Genomic DNA, 24,221 nt, shown 5'->3' with positions numbered 1-24,221 from the left:
TATTCATTTTACTTGAAAGTCAGAGTTATACAGAGAGAGAAGTAGAGGCAAAGAAAGAGAGAGAAGTCTTCCATCCAGTGGTTCACTCCCCAACTGGCCACAATGGCTGGAGCTGCGCCAGTCCAAAGCCAGGAGCCAAGAGCTTCTTCTGGGTCTCCATGTGGGTGCAGGGGCCCAAGGGCTTGGGCCATCTTCTACTGCTTTCCCAGGCCATAACAGAGAGCTGGATAGGAAGTAGAGCAACTGGGACTTGAACTGGCATCCTTGTGGGATGCCGGCACTGCAGGTGGCAGCTTTAAATGCTACGCCATTGCAGCAGCCCCCAGTTTTCTTTTCTTATAAGGTTTTTGTCTGTTGTTTGTGTCAGAGTAATTCAGGCCTCATAGAATGAGTTGAAAAGTATAACCTTTCTCTTAAGATTTTTGGAACATTCCTTTTTAAATGTTTGGTAGAATTTACCAGGAAACCATTTGAACCTAGAGTTGTCTTTGTCATAGGTTTCTTATTTTTATTTTTTAAGATTTATTTGTTTATTTATCTGAAAGGCAGAGTTACAGAGAGGAGCTCAAAAGACAAAGAGAAGATGAGCATCTAGAGGAAGAGACAGAGAACATGTAAGTAAGAGTGTTCTTCCATCTGCTGGTTCAGTTCAATCCAGGTCTCTGCCTGGGTTCAGGGACCAAGTACTTGAGCCTTCTGCTGCTGCTTTTCCAGGTGCATCATCAGGGAGCTAGTTGGTAGGTGCAGCAGCAGAGACTAGAACCGATGCTCATGTGTTATGTTACTGTCAGAGGTAGTGAGTTAACCTGCTGGGCCCCCTCCCTTGTAGGTTTTAATGACAAATTCAATTTCTTTCTTTTCTTTTTTTTTTTTTGACAGGCAGAGTGGACAGTGAGAGAGAGAGACAGAGAGAAAGGTCTTCCTTTGCCGTTGGTTCACCCTCCAATGGCCGCCACGCTGCAGCCGGCGCACGGCGCTGATCCGATGGCAGGAGCCAGGGGCTTCTCCTGGTCTCCCATGGGGTGCAGGGCCCAAGCACTTGGGCCATCCTCCACTGCACTCCCTGGCCACAGTAGAGGGCTGGCCTGGAAGAGGGGCAACCGGAACAGAATCCGGCACCCCGACCAGGACTAGAACCCGGTGTGTCGGCGCCGCATAGCGGAGGATTAGCCTATTGAGACGCGGCACCGGCCAACAAATTCAATTTCATGATTAGACATAAAGCTATTCAGATTATCGATTTCTTATTGAGTGAGCTTTAGTAATTTGTGTTTTCCAAAGGAATTCATTCATCTAAGTTGCCAAATTTATTGGCATTTGTCTATAAATATTCTCTTATTAACATGTTATTGGTGCTGGCACTATGGTGTAGTGGGGTAAGCCTCCATCTGCTGGGCCAGCATCCCATATGGGCACCAGTTCAAGTCCTGGCTGCTCCACTTCTGACCCAGCCCCCTGCTAATGTTCTGGGAAATCAGCAGAAAATGGCCCAAGTCTTTGGACCCCTGCACCCGTGTAGGAGATCTGGAAGAAGCTCCTGGCTCCTAAATTCAGATGGGCCCAGCTCTGGCTGTTGCAGCTATTTGGGGAGTGAACCAGCAGATGGAAGACCTCTCTCTGTCTCTCCTTCTCTCTGTCTGTAATTTTGCCTCTCAAATGAATAAAATCTTTTTAAAAATATTTATTTTGGGGTCGGCCACGGCCGGAGCTATCTGATCCGAAGCCAGGAGCCAGGAGCTTCTTCTGGGTCTCCCACATGGGTTCAGGGGCCCAAGTGGGCCATCTTCATACTGCTGTCCCAGGCCATAGCAGAGAGCTGGATCGGAAGTGGAGCAGCCGGGTCTCGAACCAGCGCCCATGTGGGCAAAAGCCGGTGTGCTTCAGGCCAGGGTGTTAACCCACTGTGCCACAGTGCCGGCCCCTGTAACTGTCTTTCACACATATAAAACCTCAAAAAAATTTTATTATTTGCTGAAACCAAGATTGGTTTGGTTATTTTCTGTATTACTTCCTGTTCTCTATTCAACTGATTTCTTTTTTCCCTTCTTGTTATTTCCTTTCTTGTGCTTCTAATAATTTTTCCAGTTCCTTAAGTAGAAGCTGAGGTCATTAATTTGAGACTTCATTTTTTTTTTAAATTTATTTTTATTTTTTTGACAGGCAGAGTGGACAGTGAGAGAGAGAGAGACAGAGAGAAAGGTCTTCCTTTACCGTTGGTTCACCCTCCAATGGCCGCTGCGGGCAGCGCATTGCGCTGATCCGAAGCCAGGAGCCAGGCGCTTCTGGTCTCCCTTGGGGTGCAGGGTCCAAGGACTTGGGCCATCCTCCACTGCACTCCCGGACCACAACAGAGAGCCGGACAGGAAGAGGAGCGACCAGGACAGAATCCGGTGCCCCTCTTCATTTTTTTTTTAAACTGGTACTCACATGGGATGCCAGCATTATAGGTGGCAGCTTAACCTGCTATGCCACAATACTGGCCCCAGGACTTTCCTTCATTTCTAATATAGACAGTTAATAGTGTTACATGGCATGTATCCCATCCATTTGGATACATGGTGATAATGGTCATTCAGTTCAAACACTTGTACTATAGGTAATATGCCTTTTTTCTTAACTGTTTTTAATGTTTTCAGCAATTTGATATTGATGAGTTTTGCTATGATTTTTCTTAGATTTATTCTGCTTGGTCTTTGCTGAACTTAGGCAATCTGTTGTTTGTACAGTTTTTTCAAGTTTGGAATATTTTCAACCATCATTTTCCCAATCTTTTGCTGTTCTCTTCTTTCCACTATTGGGATTCTAATTACACTATAGGTCACTTGATGTTGTCCCAGAAGTAACTAAGGTTCTGTTCTTTCTTTATTAATTTTTATTTATTTATCTATTCATCTGAAACACAGACATACACAGAGAGAGTCTTCACCCACTAGTTCATTCCTCAAATGCCACCAACAGGCAGTGCTGGGCCAGGCTGAAGTCAGGACCCTGACCCTGAATCAGGTCTCCTACTAAGATGGCAGGGAACCAAGCATTGGTACATCAGCTGCAGCCTGCTAGCCAGGGTGCACATTAGAAGGAAGCTGAAATCAGAAGTGTAGTAGGGAGGACCCAATCCCAGGCCCTCCAATATGGGATATGGGCATTCCAAGCAATGAATTAACTGCTGCACCAAATGCCTGTCTCCACTTTTCTTTTTAAATTTTTTTTGTTTACTTTCATTTTGCTTAAAGGCAGAGTGACTAATAGATCTTCCACATACTGGTTAACCCCTCAAATGCCCACAACAGCCAGGGTGGAGCCAAGCTGGATTTCATTCACCATACCCGTATGCCTGTAAGTCTACAAATTGCAGGTTTGTTATTTGTTTATGTGTGCTTATTTTATAAACTGAGTTTATTTTTGTCCCCATCAAAACCATGTTTATTAACAAGAAAGGGGAGAATGGCTAGTGGGTAGGAAACCATCTGCCTGCTCAGCTACTTGCTGCCCTTGTTTCCCAGAAGGCAATCAGGATCTCCTACTTGGGTGGCAGGGACCCAAGTACTTGAGCCATTACTTGCTGCTTCCAGAGTGCACATTAGCAGGAAGCTCAAATCAGAAAGAGAGCCAGGGGGTGATGTGGTGGAACAACAGGATATAAGCTGTCACCTGCAAAAGCCAACATCCCATAAAGGAGCATGGTACAACTCCTGGCTGCTCGGCTTCTGATGGTTCACTCCCCAACAGGCCACAACGGCTGGAGCTGCGCCAGTCCAAAGCCAGGAGCTTCTTCCGGGTCAACCATGCGGGTGCAGGGGCCCAAGGGCTTGGGCCATCCTCTACTGTTTTCCCAGGCAATAGCAGAGAACTGGATCAGAAGTGGAGCAGCTGGGTCTCGAACCGGCACACATATGTTAACCTGCTCCACAGAGCCAGCCCCTGCTCTGCTTCTTGTCCAGCTCCCTGATAATGTGTGTAGGAAGGCAGCAGATGGTGGTCTAGCAAATCCTCCCAGGAAGAAAAACAGGAAGATTGTAGAATTCATTGCTTTCCTTCTTCAGAATCCTTGCTGCTTTTGTCTAATGTCTAGAAACAATTGTTTCAAACTTGTGGTTGAGTTTCCTTACAGCTGGAGCTGGTCTGGTCAGTTACTTCCATCATGGCCCAGAGGTAAATTCTTGCTTATTTTCTATAATGTCTTCTTCACTTAAAATGACATGCAACATGAAGATGGCCAAAGCCCTTGGGCCCTGTACCTGCATGGGAGACTCGGAAGAAGCTTCTGGCTCCTGGCTTCGGATCAGCACAGCTCTGGTTGTTGTGGCCAATTGGGGAGTGAACTAGCGGATGGAAGATCTTTCTCTCTTGTTCTCTTGCTGCACCTCCAGGTCTTCCACACAGGTGAAGCAGCCCAAGGACATGGGCCATCTCTACTGCTTTCCCAGGCCATAGCAGGGAGCTGGAACGGATATGGAGCAGCCGGGTCTCAAACTGGCACCCATATGGGATACCAGCACTGCAGGCGCCGCTTTAGCAGCTACACTACAGCGTCAGCCCCGTGGCTTCACTTCTAATTCCAGCTTCCTATTAATGCAGATTGTGAGGAGCAACAAGTGATGGCTCAAGTACTTGGGTCCCTGTCACCATATGGGAAACTAGATTTAATTCCAGGATCACGGCCTCAGCTTGTCCCAAGTTGTAGTTGTTGCAAGAATTTGGGGACTCAAGGCCAGCACCGTGGCTCAACAGGCTAATCCTCCACCTAGCAGCACCGGCACACCAGGTTCTAGTCCCGGTTGGGGCACCGGATTCTGTCCCAGTTGCCCCTCTTCCAGGCCAGCTCTCTGCTGTGGACCGGGAAGGCAGTGGAGGATGGCCCAAGTGCTTGAGCCCTGCACCCGCATGGGAGACCAGGAGAAGCACCTGGCTCCTGGCTTCAGATCAGCACGGTGCACCGGCTGCAGTGTGCCGGCCGCGGTGGCCATTGGAGGGTGAACCAACGGCAAAGGAAGACCTTTCTCTCTGTCTCTCTCTCTCTCACTGTCCACTCTGCCTGTCAAAAAAAAAAAAAAAAAAAGAATTTCGGGACTCAACCAGTGGTGGGAGCTCTCTCTTTTGGCTTCCTCTCTGTCTGCCTTTTAAATAAAATGAAAATAATATTTTTAAATTTAAAAAGTAGTTGGTTTAGTAAACAGTTTAGAAATGGCTCGGGGGCCAGCGCCGTGGCTTAACAGGCTAATCCTCCGCCTTGCGGCGTCGGCACACTGGGTTCTAGTCCCGGTCGAGGCGCCGGATTCTATCCCGGTTGCCCCTCTTCCAGGCCCGGCAGTGCAGTAGAGGATGGCCCAAGTGCTTGGGCCCTGCACCCGCATGGGAGACCAGGAGAAGCACCTAGCTCCTGGCTTCGGATCAGCATGATGTGAGACCTTTCCCTCTGTCTCTCTCTCTCACTATCCACTCTGCCTGTCAAAAAAAAAGAAAAAGATACTGGCTCCTGGCTCCTGGCTGTTGAGAGTATCTGGGGAGTGATGGAAGATGGAAGATCTCTCATTCCATCTTCAAAAAAAAAAAAAAAAAAAGAAGAAAGAAAGAAAGAAATGGCTCGGTGTCAGGGCCAGCGCTGTGGTGCAGTGGGTTAAAGCCCCAGCCTGCAGCACCAGCATCCCATATGGGCGTCGGTTCGAGTCCCAGCTGCTCCACTTCCAATCCACCTCTCTGCTATGGCCTGGGAAAGCAGTAGAAGATGGCCCAAATCCTTGGGCCCCTCACCTGTGTGGGAGACCTGGAGGAAGCTCCTGGCTCATGGCTTTGGATTGGCGCAGCTCCAGGCATTGCAGTCATTTGGGGAGTGAACCAGCGGAATGGAAGACTTCTCTCTCTCTGGCTCTACCTCTCTCTGTAACTATGTCTTTCAAATAAATAAAATAAGTCTTAAAAAAAAAAAAAAGAAAGAAAGAAATGACTCAGGGTCAGCGCTGTGGTGCAGCGGGTTAATGCTCTGGCCTGAAGTGCCGGCATCCCATATAGGCACTGGTTTAAGACCTAGATGCTCCACTTCCAATCTAGCTCTCTGCTATGGCCTGGGAAAGTAGTAGGAGATGGCCCAAGTCCTTGGGCCCCTGTACCCACTTCAGATACCTGGAAGAAGCTCCTGGCTCCTGGCTTCGGACTAGCGTAGCTCCAGCTATTGTGGCCAACTGTGGAGTGAACCATTGGATGGAAGACCTCTCTCTCTGCCTCTCCTCTCTTTGTGTAACTCTGACTTTCAAATACAAAAATAAATCTTTAAAAAAATAAAAAAAAAAAAAGAAATGGCTCTCCAGGGCCAGCATTCTGGCGTAGCTGGTTAAGCTGCCACTGTGATACTGCCATTCCATCTAGACCCAGCTGCTCCACTTCCAATGCACCTGGGAAAGCAGCAGATGGTTCAAGTGCATGGGCCCCTGTTCCCATGTGGGAGGCCTGGAAGAAGTTCTAGTCTCCTAGCTTCTGCTTGGCACAGCCCCAGGCATTGCAGCCATTTAGGGAGTGAACCAGTGGATGGAAGATCTATCATGCTCTCCTTATCTCTCCCTTTCTCTCTGTAACTCTGCCTTTCAAATAAAAAAATAATTTTTTTAAAAAATGGCTTTCCCATGAAAGGAGAATTTTACTTAAAAAGCAAATCATAGTTTTCTGGTTTGGTACATACGATTCTTGCTGCAGACGTGTTGCATGGCCCAAACTGCCCATAGCTGGACTCCAGGTGTTGTAAAACAGCCAAGTAATGGGAAAAATGGATTAAAGGACCTAAAGGTTTAAAAGAAAAGAATCAAGGTTATATCCTATATTTAGCATAATTTTGTAAAGCAGCAATTATCCTAAGATCTTCATTTCAGAAATTTCATCCTACTATTTGTAAATTAATATAAATAAGCTATAGGATATCTTTTCTTTGTTTTAACCATTTCAGAAAGGGCTGTATTCAGGCATGTCTTGGTAGAAGATGGAAGGTGATTAGAACATAGAACTAGGGCCAGCGCTGTGGCAAAGAAAGTTAAGCCTCTGCCTATGGTGCCCAAGCCTGCTCCTTGCTGATGGCTTGGAAAGGAAGCAGAGAATTGCCTAGGTGCTTGAACCCTTGCACCCACGTGGGATACCTGGCTCCTGGTTTTGGCCTGGCCCAGCCCTAGCCATTGTGGCCATCTGGGAAGTGAACCAGCAGATGGAAGATCTCTCTTTCTCTCCCCCTCCCCCATCTCTGCCTTTCAAATAAATAAGTAAATAAATAATCTTTAAAAAAGGGTTAATTGGACTATTAAAAAAACACAGAACTAAAATAAAACACTTTTCAAAAGCATTTTTCTGGTCTAAAATACACAATTTGAAGACTAAAAGAGTTTGGAAATTAAGACGAGAAGATAAATGATAACTAACTAGTAAATGATAACTAACTAACTAATGGTCTGAACAGAAACAGTAGAACATAAGTTGGTGAAATAAAAAATGTTGACACCACCAGCTTTTATGTAGCAGACAACAAAAATAGGTTGTAATAAAATTAACTGTGCAGCAACTGAGATATTTTGGATAATCAGTCACTTGGCTATCCAGTCACCTAATTGTCTTAAACTGGGTTAGGCATCCAGTATACACTTTAATCAATTATTGTAAATTGTTTTACAAACAAATGTGGTGCACGTTACTTCCTTTAGTATTTTTTAAAAAAAGATTTATTTATTTATTTGAAAGTCAGAGTTACACAAAGAGAGGAGAAGCAGAGAGAGGTCTTCCATCCATCGGTTAACTCCCCAATTGGCCGCAATGGCCAGTGCTCTACCGATCTGAAGCCAGGAGCTTCTTCTGGGACTCCCACATGGGTGCAGGGCCCCAAGGACTTGGGCCATCTTCTGCTGCTTTTCCAGGCCATAGCAGAGAGCTGGATCGGAAGTGGAGCAGCCGGGACTCAAACCAGCACCCATATGGGATGCCAGCACTGCAGGTAGCAGTTTTACTTGCTACGCCACAGTGCAGGCTCCAGTTCTTTTAGTATTATCACACTGTTTAGACTTCCTTACAGCAATACCTTGTTTTCTCTTCCTAAAATCTCCTGCCGCTACTTATCTTTAAAAATTCAGCTCAAAACTCACTTCCTGTGGAGGCTCTGTCATTTTCCAATGTAATTTAAATGCTTTCATCTTTAATTTCATAACATTTATGCAGATGAAGTATAATGATGAATTAAATCTGATTCACATTCCATCTCCCTCTCTACGGTATAAGACACCTGTGTCTAGGCACCAAGTCTCTCTCTCTGTCTCTCTCTCTCTCTGTCTCTTTTTAAGTAAGTTTTCATGTATTAATGTGAAAGGCACAGTGAGAGAGTGAGAGAAAGGGAGAGAAATGCCTACAACAGCTAGGGCTGACTAGGCTGAAGACATGAGTCAGGAACTCCGTCTGGGTCTCTCATGTGGGTGGCAGAAATCCAAGTATTTTGGCCATCATCTGCTGCCTCCTGGGCACATTAGTAGGAGGGAAGCTGTACTAGCAGTGGAGATCGGACTCAATCCCAGTTTTTCTGATAAGGGATGCAGGTGTCCTGAGTGGCAACTTAACTCACTGCACCACAACACCCAGTCTCTTGTTCATTTTTGATTTGAAGAACATGGAACAAATCCCTGACACTTGTCTTCTGTAAATGTGGAATGGAGGAAGGAGCGATGAATGATAAAAGGTCGGAAAAAATAAAAGTGCTTCACTTCTTGCAAAGCTAGACCTAGGGCTGCCACCTGCAGTGCCATCATCCCTTATGAGCTCTGGTTCAAGTCCCACCTGCTCCACTTCCGATCCAGCTCCCTGCTAGAGTGCTTGGAAGAGCAATGGAAGATGGCCCAAGTACTTGGGCCACTGCACTCATATGGTAGAGCTGGAAGAAGCTCCTAGCTCCTGGCTTTGGGTCAGCCCAGCTCTGGCCATTGCGGCCATTTGGGGAGTGAACAAGCAGATAGACACTCTCTCTCTCTCTCTCTTTCTCTCTCCCTCCCCTTTCTGTAACTCTGCCTTTCAAATAAAATAAATAAATCTTAAAAAAAAAAAAAAAAAAAACCTGTGCCTCCCCCAAGTAAAACAGAACTAGAAGCATGCATTTGACCTAGCATTTAAGATGTTCCTGGCTTCAGCCTGGCCCAGCCCTGGCTGTTGCAGGCATTTGGGGACTGTATCTCTCTGCCTTTCAAATAAAAAATGAAAATAAATTAAAAAAAGTAAAGCCAGAACTAAGGTAGGTAGATGCCTGAGGAAAAAAATTATACATCTAGCAGAAATTATTTCAAGGCAAAAAAAATGAGCAGGTTACAGGTTTAATATTAATTGTCATGTTGATTACCTGTATGCTACCATCTCACAGTCTGGAGTTGGCCATTTCAAAATAGCTGAATGCTGGAAGACAACAAGACACACAAGAGAGGATTAGAATACTTATTTAGCATAGTATTATTATTATAAGACTTTGACAGTTTAACCATTATGAATGTTGTTTGAATGCTTCCAGAAAATACCAGATGACCCTACCAAATCATCCAGGAGAGAATTTCTCTGGCTGTGGCTCAGTGTCCAAGCTTGTTCACCTCTGGATATTAAGTGGGCAATTATTCCAGCTGCAAAGTAGCTGACTTCCACCTCCACACTGTGCAGCAGACTGCTGATGTGGTCTATAAAGTCCTTCCACATGAGTTCCGAGTGCAGCTCTTGTACTTCAGCTATATTGTTCTGGAAAAGGAGAAGATACAAAAACTAAGCAGGTGATGCCCTGCAGCAGCACATCTGGCTGCAAAATTAAGCTATATGTATAGTTCATGGCTGAAAGAACTCTTTTCAGACGCTAGACAGCAAGCAATGCCAGAAAGGAACCCCTGGGAAAAAGTATTCCAATAAATTGCTGTTTCCAGCTTGCAGTAAGGGTTAGGGGAACCAAAAGAGAAGCTGACAGCTTTCCTGAGTTGAGACAGAAAAGCATAGTGCAGGGTGGCCAAACAAAAAACTGTGTAGAACAAAGTACTAGAAAGGGAAAAGTTCCAGGAAGAGAGAAAGAAAAAATAGACAAACAGAAACAGACTGTACAGGAGTTGCCCCAGCTTGTTGACTGAGAAGTGATAAGAGGTTGGGTGAAACTCCATGAATCCTGTAGAAAAATCACCAGAAACCAGTACACAAACAAATCACTCCAGTCACACAGAGTTAGGGATCCTTGACATTCCCACCAGAGTGAAGAGCTTTCATAATAAGCAGAGCATTTGATGGTAGTGGGACTAAGTTATCTGTTAGCCCTAGGGTAAAAGCTTATCTGAAACCACTTTAACAAGGCAGATAAACAAGCTTCAAAAGGAATAACTTGATCTGCAACTTAACTGCATGCCAGAACCAAGTATGAAACTACATAGAGGAAAACAGTAAAACCCAAGGATCACCACTGAAAATGTCACAGCGACTAACACCCAATCAAAAATCAGCAGGTATTCAAAGAGATAGAACAGTTATTCATAACCAGGAGAAAAAGCAATCAATAGAAATGACAGAGATATCAAAAAAAAAAAAAAAAAAAAAAGGCCGGTGCCGCGGCTCACTAGGCTAATCCTCCACCTTGCGGCGCCGGCACACCGGGTTCTAGTCCTGGTTGGGGCACCGATCCTGTCCCGGTTGCCCCTCTTCCAGGCCAGCTCTCTGCTGTGGCCAGGGAGTGCAGTGGAGGATGGCCCAAGTCCTTGGGCCCTGCACCCCATGGGAGACCAGGAGAAGCACCTGGCTCCTGCCATCGGATCAGTGCCGTGCGCTGGCCGCAGCGCGCCTACCACGGCGGCCATTGGAGGGTGAACCAACGGCAAAAAGGAAGACCTTTTTCTCTCTCTCTCACTGTCCACTCTGCCTGTCAAAAAAAAAAAAAAAAAAAGAAATAATAGAATGAGTCAGACTTGAAACAGCAATTATAATTGTTATAAATGATTCATCAACAGATGAATGAATATTATTTGTATTTATATTATTAATATAAAAAAGAAATATTCTGTCATTAACAACAAAATGTATGGAATTGAAGGTATTGTATTAAGTGAAATAAGCCAAAGAAAGAAAGACAGGTACCACATGTTCTGCCTTATATGTGGAAGCTAACAGAAAAAAAAATCTGAACATAGAATAGGGATCACCAGAGACTAGGAAGAATTGGTGGGGAGTGGGGGATAGAGCTTGGATAATGGGTGCCAAACTGCAGTTCAATAGAAGGAATAATTTCTAGAGTTCTACAGCACAGTGGGGTGACTATAGTTCACTAATTCATTTTATATTTTGTGAAGAACTAGAATAGAAGAACTCAAAATTCCAAACATAAAGTAATGATAAGAAAACAGAAATGCTAATTACTCTGACCACTGCATGATATACATGTGTGGAAATATCGCACTGTACCCTGTAAATGTATAATTATTACAAGTTAAAAAGTAAAAATATATTTTAAAATATGACTCAGGATGAAATGAAAACATAAGCATTAGGAGAGAAAATGAAGACCTAAGGAAGACCTAAATGTAATTTCTAGAAATTAAAGAAATTACAATATTTGAAATACAAAATATACTAAACGAACTTAATAGAAGATGAACTGCTGAAGGAAAATTAAACCACAAAGCAATAGAAAACAACCAGACTATGCAGAGAAAGAAGAAAAGACTAGGAAAAGTCAGTAAATGTCTCCTGTGATCATGAGACAGTATCAAGCATTTCAACACAACTGGAGTTCCAGAAGGAATGGAAATGGAAAGGTACTGGATGCAATAATGGCCAAAATGTTTCCAATTTTGATGAAAATTATAAAACCAGGGGTGGGTATTAACAGTGCCGTGGGCTAAGCTGCTCGGGATACCCACATCCCATATCGGAGTGCCATTTGGAGTCCCAGCTTCTCCACTTCCAATCCAGCTTCCTGCTAAAGTGCCTAGGAAGGCAGCAGATAAAGGCCGAAGTACTTGGGCCCCAGACATCCACGTGGGAGACCCAGATGGAGTTGCTGGCTCTTGGCTTTGGCTTGGCCCAGCTCCGTCTATTGTGGGTATTTGGGGAATGAACTGGCAGATGGAAGATCCGTGTTTCTCTGTCACTCTGCCTTTCATATAAGTAAATGAATAAATATTTTAAAAAATCAGAAAACTAAAACAGAAAAAATGCCTACTTAGATTTCAATAGCCAAGCAAAAATCTATCTTTTGAAAAGAAAAGCAGTATAAAAGACTTTTTTACACAAATCCTGACTTAAAATGAATCACTAGCATATCCTTCAGAAGGAGAAATGAAGAGGAAAAACAGTATATATGAACAATGAGTTTCTCACTTAATTTTTAAAATTAATTTTATTTATTTGAGAGACTCCCATCTGCTGGTTGACTTCCCAGATGCCCATAACAGCTGGGGCTGGGCCAGGAGCCAAGAACTCAATCCAGTCTCCTACATGACAACAGGGGCCCAATTATTTGAGCCATCATCTGCTGTCTCCCAGGGCACATTAGTAAGATGCTGGAATCAGGAGCTGAGCCAGGACTTCAAAACCAGGCTCTCTGGAATGGGATGCAGGCACCCCAAATGGTGTCTTACTGCTAGCCCATATACTTGTCCATCATGATTTCTCATGTTTAAGTCTATTTAGGGGCAGGCATTTGGCCCCACAGTAAAGATGCCTATATCCACATCAGAGTGTCTGGGTTTGATATTTGGATCTGCTCCTAATTTCAGCTTCTAGACAATGCAGGTGTTAGGAGGCATCAAGCCATAGCTCAAGTGATCAGGTTTCTGGCCGGCGCCGCGGCTCAGTAGGCTAATCCTCCGCCTACAGCGCCGGCACACCGGGTTCTAGTCCCAGTTGGGGCACCGGATTCTGTCCCGGTTGCCCCTCTTCCAGGCCAGCTCTCTGCTGTGGCCCAGGAGTGCAGTGGAGGATGGCCCAAGTGCTTGGGCCCTGCACCTCATGGAAGACCAGGAGAAGCACCTGGCTCCTGCCTTCAGATCAGTGTGTGCGCCGGCTGCAGCATGCCAGCAGCGACGGCCATTGGAGGGTGAACCAACAGCAAAGGAAGACCTTTCTCTCTGTCTCTCTCTCTCAATGTCCACTCTGTCTGTCAAAAAAAATAAGTAAAAAAAAAAAAAAAAGTGATCAGGTTTCTTCCATTTGGGAAACTTAGATTGAGTTACTAGCAGCCAGATTCAGCCTGCCATACCCTAGGTGCTGCAAGCATTTGGAGAGTGAACCAGCAGATTAGACTTTTGTCTCTGTCTCTTTTCATCTCTGTCTCTGCCTCTCAAATAAAATCTATGTAGTGGAGGATTGATGAAGATTACTGTTTTTGGCCAAGACAGAGTATAAGCACCTAGAATTACACTTGTGACTGAAATAGTTGGAAAAAAAAACAAAGAAAGAAACATCAGTTTACAAGGTATTGGATATTGGGCAATAAAGGTCAGTGACCCTCAGAGATGGCAAACAGTGAGAAAGTTTCTAGGCTACCTTGAGAGAGGTTCTAGGCTATGGCACAGGGATACGGGACTGAAGCAGAGCCCAGTGGACTTACAGAGTAGAGAGATGGAGTTCAGAGTCCACATAAGCTAATGCAATTTATGGGACAGAATCCCAGGAAGAAGCTCAACTGCATACAAAGAGAGAATAAATGGTCCTACACTATTCAGCAGAATGGTGATCAGAACATGAGCATGAACAAACTATCTGAGGGCAGAAAAGAACCATTAAAAAAAGATTCCAGAAAAGTGTCCAGTGCTCACACAGGGCCAAGAATAGTGCCTATTCTCACCAACCAGTACAAAAAAACTCTATTCACAATGCAACATGTACAGAACTCAGGAAGTTCTTAGTTCAGTAGTGGAAAATAATTAATCCCAGACTGATCACTACTCTGGAACCTCCTAATAATTCATAAAAATAAGAACCAAAGCGATCAAATTCTTTAAAAGTAAGCTAATTGCATTCCAGAACAAAGTCCAAGGATATTTGCAAGAAAACAAAAATACCTCGGAAACCAAGAAGGTAAAATTCACAATGTCTGGCATCCAAGCAAAAACTACAAGTAAGGCCGGTGCTGCGGCTCACTAGGCTAATCCTCCGCCTGCAGTGCTAGCACCCTGGGTTCTAGTCCCGGTTGCTCTTCTTCCAGTCCAGCTCTGTACTGTGGCCCGGGAAGGCAGTGGAAGATGGCCCAAGTGCTTGGGCTCTGCACCCGCATGGGAAACCAGGAGGAAGCACCCAGCTCCTGGCTTTGGATGGGCGCAGCGCGCCAGCCATAGCAGCCATTTGGGGGGTGAACCAACAGAAGGAAGACCTTTCTCTCTCTCTCACCGTCTAACTCTGCCTGTCAAAAAAAAAAAAAAAAAAAACTACAAGTAGCAAAAAAATTACAAGTCTTATAGCTGATAAGACATGATATCCACAGTAAAGAATTTTCAACAGCATCAAAATAATTCAGAGATGGATAAATGACTTCAACAGATACTTATCCAAAGACAATACACACATAGCCAGTAAACACTTGGAAAGATGCTCAACATCACTAGTCATTAGAGAAATGCAAATCAAAACTACAGTGAGATGCTACCTCACACCCATTAGGATGGTTAGTATAAAAAAAAAAAAGTGTTGGTGTAAGGCTGGAACCCTGTGCACTGCTGGTAGGAGTGTGAAATGGTACAGCTGCTCTAGAAAATCGTATGGCAGATCCTGAGAAGATTAAAACAGAACTGCATATTATACTCCAGAGAGTTGAAAGCAAGGTCTTGAAGAAGAGATGTTTGTACAGACATGAATGTCCCTAGCATCATTTTTCACACAATAGCTGAAATGTTGAGGCAACCCAAGTGTCCAACAATAGATGGATAAGCAAAATGGAATATTATTTGGCTTTAAAAAGGAAGAAAATTCTGGCATATGCTATAGTAAGGGATGAACCTTGAGAACATTACACTAAATGAAAAGCCAGTCACAAAAATGAAAACAATGTGTGCCTTCACTACCACGAGGGAGGTAGGGGAGTCAGAACCACAGATGTAGGTGTTGGCCAGAGACTTGGGGAGTGGAAGTGGGAGCTATTCCTTAATGAGCTCAGAGTTTCAGTTTTACAAGATGAAAAAAGCTGTGGAGGTGAATGTTATGATGATTGTACAACATTTTTTTTTATTTTTTTTATTTTTTTATTTTTTTTGACAGGCAGAGTGGATAGTGAGAGAGAGAGACAGAGAGAAAGGTCTTCCTCTGGCGTTGGTTCACCCTCCAATGGCCACCGTGGCCGGCGCACGTGCTGATCTGATGGCAGGAGCCAGGTGCTTCTCCTGGTCTCCCATGGGGTGCAGGGCCCAAGCACTTGGGCCATCCTCCACTGCCTTCCCAGGCCACAGCAGAGAGCTGGACTGGAAGAGGAGCAACCGGGAAGAATCCGGCGCCCCGACCGGGACTAGAACCCAGGGTGCCTGTGCCGCAGGCGGAGGATTAACCTAGTGAGCCGCGGTGCTGGCCAGGTAAATTTTATAATTTTGCCACAAGGAAAACATGATTCATAATGGGAACAGTCAATCATTTGAAATTGTCCAGAACTGATATGGATACTAAAGTTAGCAGAGAAGGATACTAAAATAGTTACAAGTTTATTTCATATATTCAAAAAGCAGGAACATGGAAAATACAGAAAATATTATTGAAGGCACAGCAGTGGAAAATGTACAAGCCAAACATACAGGAAAAAAAAAATTAAAAGAGCAGCAGTGAGCTGTGGGACAGTTCCAAGCATCTTTTAATATAAGGGAAACCTGCCAGAAACTTTGTAGACTTGATGAAAACTATAAATTTGTAGGTCCAAGCAGCTCAATGAATCTCAAATACAGGAGACATGAAGTTAACTAAAGACATATACATCATAATTAAAGTAGTATAAATGTTGCTAATCTTAAATCTTAAAAGTTGGGGCTGGCTGGAACTGCTGCTCATATGGGATTCCGGCATCACCAGTGACTCGAGCTTAACCCACTGAGCCACAGGCTGACCCCAGCTATGACATTTTCTAATGAGGTCTTTGTTTTTTTCCTGATTATAAAAATAAAACATGCTCAGTATCAAAAATGCAAAGAAAAGCTGTATGTATTTATATTTTTCCTTTTTAATGTGGCAAAAACAGTATTTATATACAATCTCATAGACTACTTTCCAGTTATATTATGTGTTTTTCTAATGCCATTAAGTGTTCTCAAATATTATAGAGTAGCTTTCAATGTATTGCCTCAGATAGAATATAAATACAGTATGGTATTTAGCAGGAAATGTGTATATCTTACCAGAAGTCCTAGAACTTTCTGTTGAATGGATGACTCAGTTGGGAACGACTGTAAAAAGGAAAGAAAACTTTTCACATAAAAAATCAAACGTAATAAATAAATGCTTAAATAAGTAAATCAACGAATGTTGAACTGCAGGCTGAATTGCCGTTCTAACCTCGAGGACCCTCATGAAGAGTTCCAGCCCTTGGTTTTCAATAAAGTGTCTGCAAGTGGTTGGGGATTCATCTGTGAGGTTCCAGAGTGCACTCAAAGTAAACTTCAACGTAGTGTCCACTGAATTTTGATTGGTTTTCTGCTTCACTATTTGCAGAAGTTGCTGAAAGAAGGAAAATAGAATTAATTTTTTCATTATTGAATTATTTTATAATTTTTGACTATTGATAACCTGAGTCTAAGAGACTCAATCTCATGGCTTAAAGCCATTTCCCATAAATGTTTATTTAATGCAATAGCCCCTGTATTGGATTTTTCTTTCCATAAGAAAAAAAATCCAGGATTCCCATAAATTGATCTATATTGTTCTGATCATACCTACAATCTAATCACCTGTAAATAGCACTTAAAAGACAAAATGATTAAAGCTATGGAACAGTTATCTTAATTAGTTTATATATATTTAGATCCTAGGATTTAAAAAAAATAACAGTTAGAAGGGCCGGCACTGTGGCACGATAGGTTAAGCCTCCTCCTGTGGCGCCAGCATCCCACATGGGTGTCTTTTCGAGTCCTGGCTGCTCTACTTCCAGTCCAGCTCCCTGCTAACAGCCTGGGAAAAACAGCAGAAGATGGCTCAAATGTTTGGGCCCTTGCAACCATGTCGGAGACCAGAAAGAAGCCCTTGGCTTCTGGCTTTGGCCTGGCCCAGTCCTGGGGCATTGTAGCCATCTGGGGAGTGAACTGGCTGATGGAAGATTTCTCTCTGTCTGTAATCCTGAATTTCAAATAAATAAATCTAAGAAGTTCCTACCTAGGCGTTGTACCTGAATACCTCCTCAAATCTTAAGTCTTTTTTTTTTTTTAAAGATTTATTTATTTATTTGAAAGGCAGAGTTACAGAGAAGCAGAGAGAGAGAGATCTTCCATCCATTGGTTCACTTCCAATGGCTGCAATGGCTGAAGCTGGTCCTTTCCAAAGCCAAGAGGCGCTGCAGGCAGCGGCTTTACCTGCTACACCAAAACGCCAGTCCCAGCCCATGCTTTCCTAACATAAATCACAGAATTTTAAACTAGGCATGATATGATATATATTTATTTATTTAAAATTTTCATTTACACATTTTCCTTGAAAGGCAGAGAGACAAAGAAATATTCCATCTACTAGTTTACTTGCCAAATGGCCACAATAGCCATAACTGTGCCAGGCTGAAGATAGGGGCATGCAGTGTCTTCATTGCTGCCCTAAACACCCTCCCAAAAGGATTTTTTATTTTTTAATATACAATGTCAAGAGAAAGACAACACTGCCTGAAAACTGTTAACAAATGAAGATCATCTGGTGTGGCACACACCGAGTAGATGGCAGACTCACCCTGACAATGAAGAGCTCAGCACCAAGCTGTGCAGTTTGTTCAGTAGAAAGCTGTAAGCAAACAAAAGACAAAGTCAGCGTCCAAGAAGTCACAGTGTGAGTTCACAGTCATTCCCTGTAAGGCTTCAAAGGTCAGGCTCAAATCTCTGATCAACCTGGAATTGTGAAATACGGAATGCAGCTTGAATAGGCAGGCAAGCAGAGAGGCTAGCTAATCTTTCTGGCACATGGATGTGTAGGAAAATAGTAATGAGTAACAGCTGCCTACAGAACATGCGGCAAGACTTCAGGTACCTTGGCAGCCAGGATGGAAATGATAGCAACTGCCATCCTTTGCATGTTTTGGTCCTCATGGTTGCAGAGCCACTGCATGACAAGCTTGGCCGCTTCAAACCTGGGAACACACAGAGGGGTTCATGAATTAATCCTGGAGGCCAGGCATGGTTGCAGAGCTCCAGCTTGGTACTGATGCTACAACCTAGGTGAGAAGGAAAGGGAAAATCCCTCTTAACTGATAGAGAATAACAATTATATTTCATGTTTTAGAGATGATGCCTTTTTATTAATGCTGACAACATTCTGTAAAGAAGTAAGAATGTGATCAAAACTATAAGAATTTCTGAAATCCAATGAAAATTGTCAGGCACTTTATCTTCTGGAATTACTTTCTTTGTTTTTAAAGATATATTTATTTATTTGAAAGCCAGAGTGATGGGGTGGGGGAGGTGGGGTAGTAAGAGAGAGAGGAGAGAGAAAGATCGAGATCTCCCAACAACTGGCTCACTCCCCTTCCCCTAATTCCCATGATAACCAAAGCTGAGTCAGGCCAAAGCCAGGAGCCAGGAATTCCATCCGTGTCCCCCATGCGGGTGAAAGGAGCCCAACTACTTAAGCCATCATCTGCAGCCTCCAAGGACACAAGAAACTGGATTGGAAGCACAGTAGACAGAACTGAAACTGGCATTCTGATACAGAATGTGGATATGATATGGGTGCCCCAAGCAAATACAAATTCTTCTCTCTCTTTTTTTAAGATTTATTTATTTGAAAGGGGTTGGGGTAAAGAAAGAGATCTATCTCCGCTGGTTCACTCCCAAATGGCTACAGCTGGGCAAGGACTTGGACCATCTTCTGTTACTTTCCCAGGTGCATTAGAGGGAGCTGGATCAGAAGTGGAGCAGCCAGGACTCGAACTGGTTCCCATATGGGATGCCAGCATTGCAAGCCGCGACTTAACCCCTTATGCCACAACACCAGCCCCGTAAATATAAATTCTTATTCAAAGAGTTAGAGAAATGGGCCAACTGCTATTATGAATGTCACTTAATTAGAGAATTCAGGTTAGCAGTAAAATAGAGAAAGTAGGGGCAAATGCTCTGTTGTAGTAAGTTGGGCTGCCACTTGCAGCACCGGCATCCTATACTGGCACCAGTTTGCATTCCGGCTGGTCTCTTTTCTATGCAGCTCCTTGCTAATTTGCCTGGGAAAGCAGCTGAAGATGGCCCAAGTCTTTGGGCTGCTGCAGCCACATGAGAGATCTGGAAGAAACTCCTGGCTTCAATCTGGTCAAATCTCAGCTGTTGTGCCATTTGGGGAGTGAATCAGCAGAGGGAAGACTTCTCTGTCTCTCTGTTAACTCTCTGTTAACAATTAGAGAAATTAGGGACCAGCACTGTGGAGCAGTGGGTTAAGCCACCACCTGCAAAGCCAGCATCCCATATGGCCACTGGTTCAAGTCTCAGCTGTTCCACTTCTAATCCAGCTCCCTACTAAAGTGCCTGGGAAAGCAGTGTAAGAGGGCTCAACTGCTTGGGCCCCTGCACATATGTGGGAGACCTGAATGAAGCTCTTGGCTCCTGGACCAGCTCTGACTGTTGCAGCCATCTGGGAGAGTGAACCAGTAGAGGGAAACTCGCTCTTGCTCAGTCTCTTTCTCTCTCTTCCCTTCCCCCTCTTCTTTTCTAAAACTCTACCTTTGAAATAAATAAATTAATTTTTTTAAAAGTAGATTTAGCAATTTATATAGCATCCCTCGATCCTACTCCATTCATTTTTCACCAAGGATGTTCTAAGTGGTGAGAAATGACACCATATGCTTTGCTCCATTTGAAGCTCCAGGGCTACCACTTGCCTGTTAAATGGAACATCTTGAAGGATCCGGTCACTGCAAAGTGAAAGGAGGCAGTTCTTCTGTAACTGAAGATTCAAAGGGAGAAAAAAAACCTTAGATAAAATACCACTTTGTTGTTACCTTTCAACCATAGTTAGTCTACACAGAAAAGGCAGGCGACGAATAAAACACTAGTCACTTCTTACACCCTTCATTCTACCCACTTACTGTTGAAAGACTGACTCTGCTGGACTCACATTAGTTTACTGGCACGTTTGTATGTCCTTTCCATTAGGTGAGAAACAAGATACGATAATTCCTGCTGATTTCCATTTGTGGTGACCTACAGAGTAACTTTTTTGTGTTTTGGAGATGAAGAGAGTAAGAAAAAGAGGTTGAAAGCTTTGCCTGGAGTGGGACCATTAAGAATTTATTCACTTGGCAGGTGCCGCAGCTCACTAGGCTAATCCTCCACCTGCTGCGCCGGCACCCCGGGTTCTAGTCCTGCTTGGGGCACCGGATTCTGTCCCGGTTGCTCCTCTTTCAGTCCAGCTCTCTGCTGTGGCCCAGGAAGGCAGTGGAGGATGGCCCAAGTGCTTGGGCCCTGCACCTGCAAGGGAGACCGCGAGAAAGCACCTGGCTTCTGGCTTCGGATCGGCGCAGCACGCCAGCCATAGCAGCCATTTGGGGGGTGAACCAATGGAAAAAGGAAGACCTTTCTCTCTGTCTCTTTCTCTCTAACTCTGCCTGTCAAAAAAAAAAAAAAAAAGGGAAAAAAAAGAATTTATTCCCTAGGGGCCAGCGCCATAGTGGTAAAGTTCAGTGCCAGCATCCCATACGAGCACCGGTTTGAGTCCCAGCTGCTCCACTTCCAATCCAGCTCTCTGCTATGGCCTGGGATAGCAGAAGATGGCCCAGGTGCTTGGGCGCCTGAGCCCACAAGGGAGACCTGGAAGAAGCTCCTGGTTCCTGGCTTCAGATCAGCACAGCTGTGGCTGTTGTGGCCATTTGGGGAGTGAACTAGCGAATGGAAGACTTACCTCTCTCTCTCTCTCTGTCTCTCACTCTCTCTCTGTCTCTCTGTAACTCTGCATTTCAAATAAATAAATAAATCTTTTTTTTTTTTTTTTGAGAGGCAGAGTGGACAGTGAGAGAGAGAGACAGAGAAAGGTCTTCCTTTTTGCCATTGGTTCACCCTCCAATGGCCGCTGCAGCCGGCGCACCGCGCTGATCTGATGGCAGGAGCCAGGTGCTTCTCCTGGTCTCCCATGGGGTGCAGGGCCCAAGCACTTGGGCCATCCTCCACTGCACTCCCGGGCCACAGCAGAGAGCTGGCCTGGAAGAGGGGCAACCGGGACAGAATCTGGCACCCCGACCAGGACTAGAACCCGGTGTGCCGGCGCTGTAGGCGGAGGATTAGCCTACTGAGCCACGGTGCTGGCCTAATAAATAAATCTTTAAAAAAAATTTTATCCCATCCTGCTTTGAAGATAGAATGACTCAGGGCCGGCGCTGTGGCGCAGTGGGTTAACGCCCTGGCCTGATGCGCCGGTATCCCATATGGGCGCCGGTTCTAGTCCTGGCTGCTCCTCTTCCAATCTAGCTCTCTGCTATGGCCTGGGAAAGCAGTGGCAGATGGCCCAAGTTCTTGGGCACCTGCACCCGCGTGGAAGACCCAGAGGAAGTTCCTGGCTCCTGGCTTTGGATCGGCACAGCTCTGGCCATTGCAGCCATTTGGGGAGTGAACCATTAGATGGAAGACCTCTCTCTTTCTGCCTCTTCTCTCTCTATGTAACTCTCAAATAAATAAATAAATCTTAAAAAAAAAAAATAGAATGACTCTAACCTAGAGGATACAGGGGGAGTGTACATAAAAATTATACATACATATGGGGTGCCATGTGATGTCTAAACACGTGGATGCAATATTTAATGTTCAAATTAGGGTGTATATATATACACACACATTGTAATATATATTTTTAATTTTTTTTAATTTTTTTTTTTGACAGGCAGAGTTAGACAGTGAGAGAGAGACAGAGAGACAGGTCTTCCTTCTGTTGGTTCACTCCCCTAATGGCCGCTACGGCCAGCGCTGTGCCAATCTGAAGCCAGGAGCCGGGTGCTTCCTCCCAGTCTCCCATGCGGGTGCAGGGCCCAAGCACTTGGGCCATCCTCCACTGCCTTCCCGGGCCACAGCAGAGAGCTGGACTGGAAGAGGAGCAACTGGGACTATTACCCGGTACCCCAACCAGGACTAGAACCCAGGATGCCGACACCGCAGGTGGAGGATTAGCCAAGTGAGCCATGGCGCCAGCCAATAATATATATTATTGTATTATATATACATAATACATAATAATATATGTATTATATATAATACATATATAATAATATATGTGTATATATATATATATATATATATATATAACATTGTAAATTGTAGCCACCCAATTGTGCAAATACCAGAATATTTTTCTCCTGTCTTTTGGATGAAGTTTAGATCAGTGAGTAAAAATGGAAGTTAGTTATCAGCAGAGTCTAGGTACACCATCCTCACAGAAGAGTCACTCAGGTTAGTTCCATGAAACAAAATAAGAACTTCTAAGGTGTAGATTTCAAAAAAAAAAATATCATGTTAGGGCCAGTAGGGCCAGGGTATAGTGGGTTAAGCCACCATTTGCACATATCAGAGTGCTGGTTTGAGTCCTGGATGTTCTGCTTCCAATATAGCTCTCTGATAATGTGCTTGGGAAAACATCAAAAAATGTTACAAGTACTTGGGCCCCTAGTGCCCACATGAGAGAAATAGAGTTCCTGCCTCCTGGCTTCAGCCTGGCTCATCCCTAGCTGTTGCAGCCATTTGGAGAGTAAACTAACAGATCTTTTTTTCTCTGTCTTTCCCACTCTCTGTCACTCTTTCAAATAAATAAATCTTAAAAAAAAAGTCATGTTATATACTTATAATTTTAATTTGGAAAATGCCTTTATAAAAAGCTTTCTGTGTGGTTGGAAGATCTCTCTCTCTTAAAGATTTATTTATTTGAAAAGTCAGAGTTACACAGAGAGAGGAGAGGCAGAGAGAGAGAGGTCTTCTATCCGCTGATTCACTCCCCAGTTGGCCACAAAGGCCGGAGCTGTGCTGATCCAAAGCCAGGAGCCAGGAGCTTTTTCTAGGTCTCCCATGTGGGTGCAGGGGCCTAAGGACTTGGGCCATCTTCTACTGCTCTCCCAAGCCATAGCAGAGAGCTGGATTGGAAAAGGAGCAGCCGGGACTAGAACCAGCACCCATATGGGATTCCAGCACTTCAGGCCAGGGTGTTAACCCGCTGTATCACAGCCCTGGAAGATCTCTTATCAAAAGACTATAAGGGAGTAGAATCATTGAAGGCAAAACTCAGCTTAATGAGGGATATAAAGCTATTCAAGATGCTGAAAATCAAATGAACATCCTATTTGCTTCATGGAAGATGTACAGAGATTCTATAACAGAAGGAAAGGCATGGAAAAGATAGGGTAGTATTAAATCTCTGCTGGATATTATTGGACAAGTCAGATACAAGTATAATTCATTAACAGGGTTTCTCAAAGGAGCTGGTGCTATAGTGAAGCAGGTTAAACCTCTGCCTGTGACTGGCATTCCATATGAGTTCTGACTGCTCCACTTATTTTTTTAAAATTTTTAAAAAAGATTTATTTTGGCCGGCGCCGCGGCTCACTAGGCTAATCCTCCGCCTTGCGGCGCCGGCACACCAGGTTCTAGTCCCGGTCGGGGCACCGATCCTGTCCCGGTTGCCCCTCTTCCAGGCCAGCTCTCTGCTGTGGCCAGGGAGTGCAGTGGAGGATGGCCCAAGTCCTTGGGCCCTGCACCCGCATGGGAGACCAGGATAAGCACCTGGCTCCTGCCATCGGATCAGCGCGGTGCGCCGGCCGCAGCGCGCTACCGCGGCGGCCATTGGAGGGTGAACCAACGGCAAAAGGAAGACCTTTCTCTCTGTCTCTCTCTCACTATCCACTCTGCCTGTCCAAAAAAAAAAAAAAAATTAAAAAAAAAGAAAAAAGATTTATTTTATTTATTTGAAAGAATTACAGAGAGAGGTAGAGAGAGAGGGAGAGAGAGAGGGAGGGAGGGAGGGAGAGGGAGGAGGAGAGAAAGGGAGAGAGAGAGAGAGAGAGAAATGTCTTCTATCTGCTGGTTCACTCCCCAAACAGCCACAACTGGTGCTGAGCCAATCTGAAGCCAGGAGCC

The 24,221-nt window shown here is 44.5% G+C and overlaps 1 protein-coding gene across 1 annotated transcript in view; it reads right to left on the bottom strand.

Annotated features, from left to right (window-relative positions):
- Positions 1-24,221, bottom strand: part of ZYG11B (zyg-11 family member B, cell cycle regulator) — an 88,626-nt gene that overhangs the window by 10,162 nt on the left and 54,243 nt on the right. Inside the window, exons 6-13 of the mRNA XM_062191347.1 lie at positions 19,994-20,058; positions 18,157-18,256; positions 17,863-17,913; positions 16,489-16,650; positions 16,332-16,379; positions 9,532-9,729; positions 9,347-9,399; positions 6,674-6,771 (exon numbers count right to left, since the gene is read on the bottom strand). Of these exons, the coding sequence (XP_062047331.1) occupies positions 6,674-6,771; positions 9,347-9,399; positions 9,532-9,729; positions 16,332-16,379; positions 16,489-16,650; positions 17,863-17,913; positions 18,157-18,256; positions 19,994-20,058 (775 nt within the window). The remainder of the gene's footprint in view (positions 1-6,673; positions 6,772-9,346; positions 9,400-9,531; positions 9,730-16,331; positions 16,380-16,488; positions 16,651-17,862; positions 17,914-18,156; positions 18,257-19,993; positions 20,059-24,221) is intronic.

Source organism: Lepus europaeus, chromosome 5 (assembly GCF_033115175.1).
Source record: "Lepus europaeus isolate LE1 chromosome 5, mLepTim1.pri, whole genome shotgun sequence".
NCBI lineage: Eukaryota > Metazoa > Chordata > Mammalia > Lagomorpha > Leporidae > Lepus > Lepus europaeus.
Note: the sequence above shows the minus strand (reverse complement) of the source record. Positions and strands in the feature narration are given on the sequence as shown.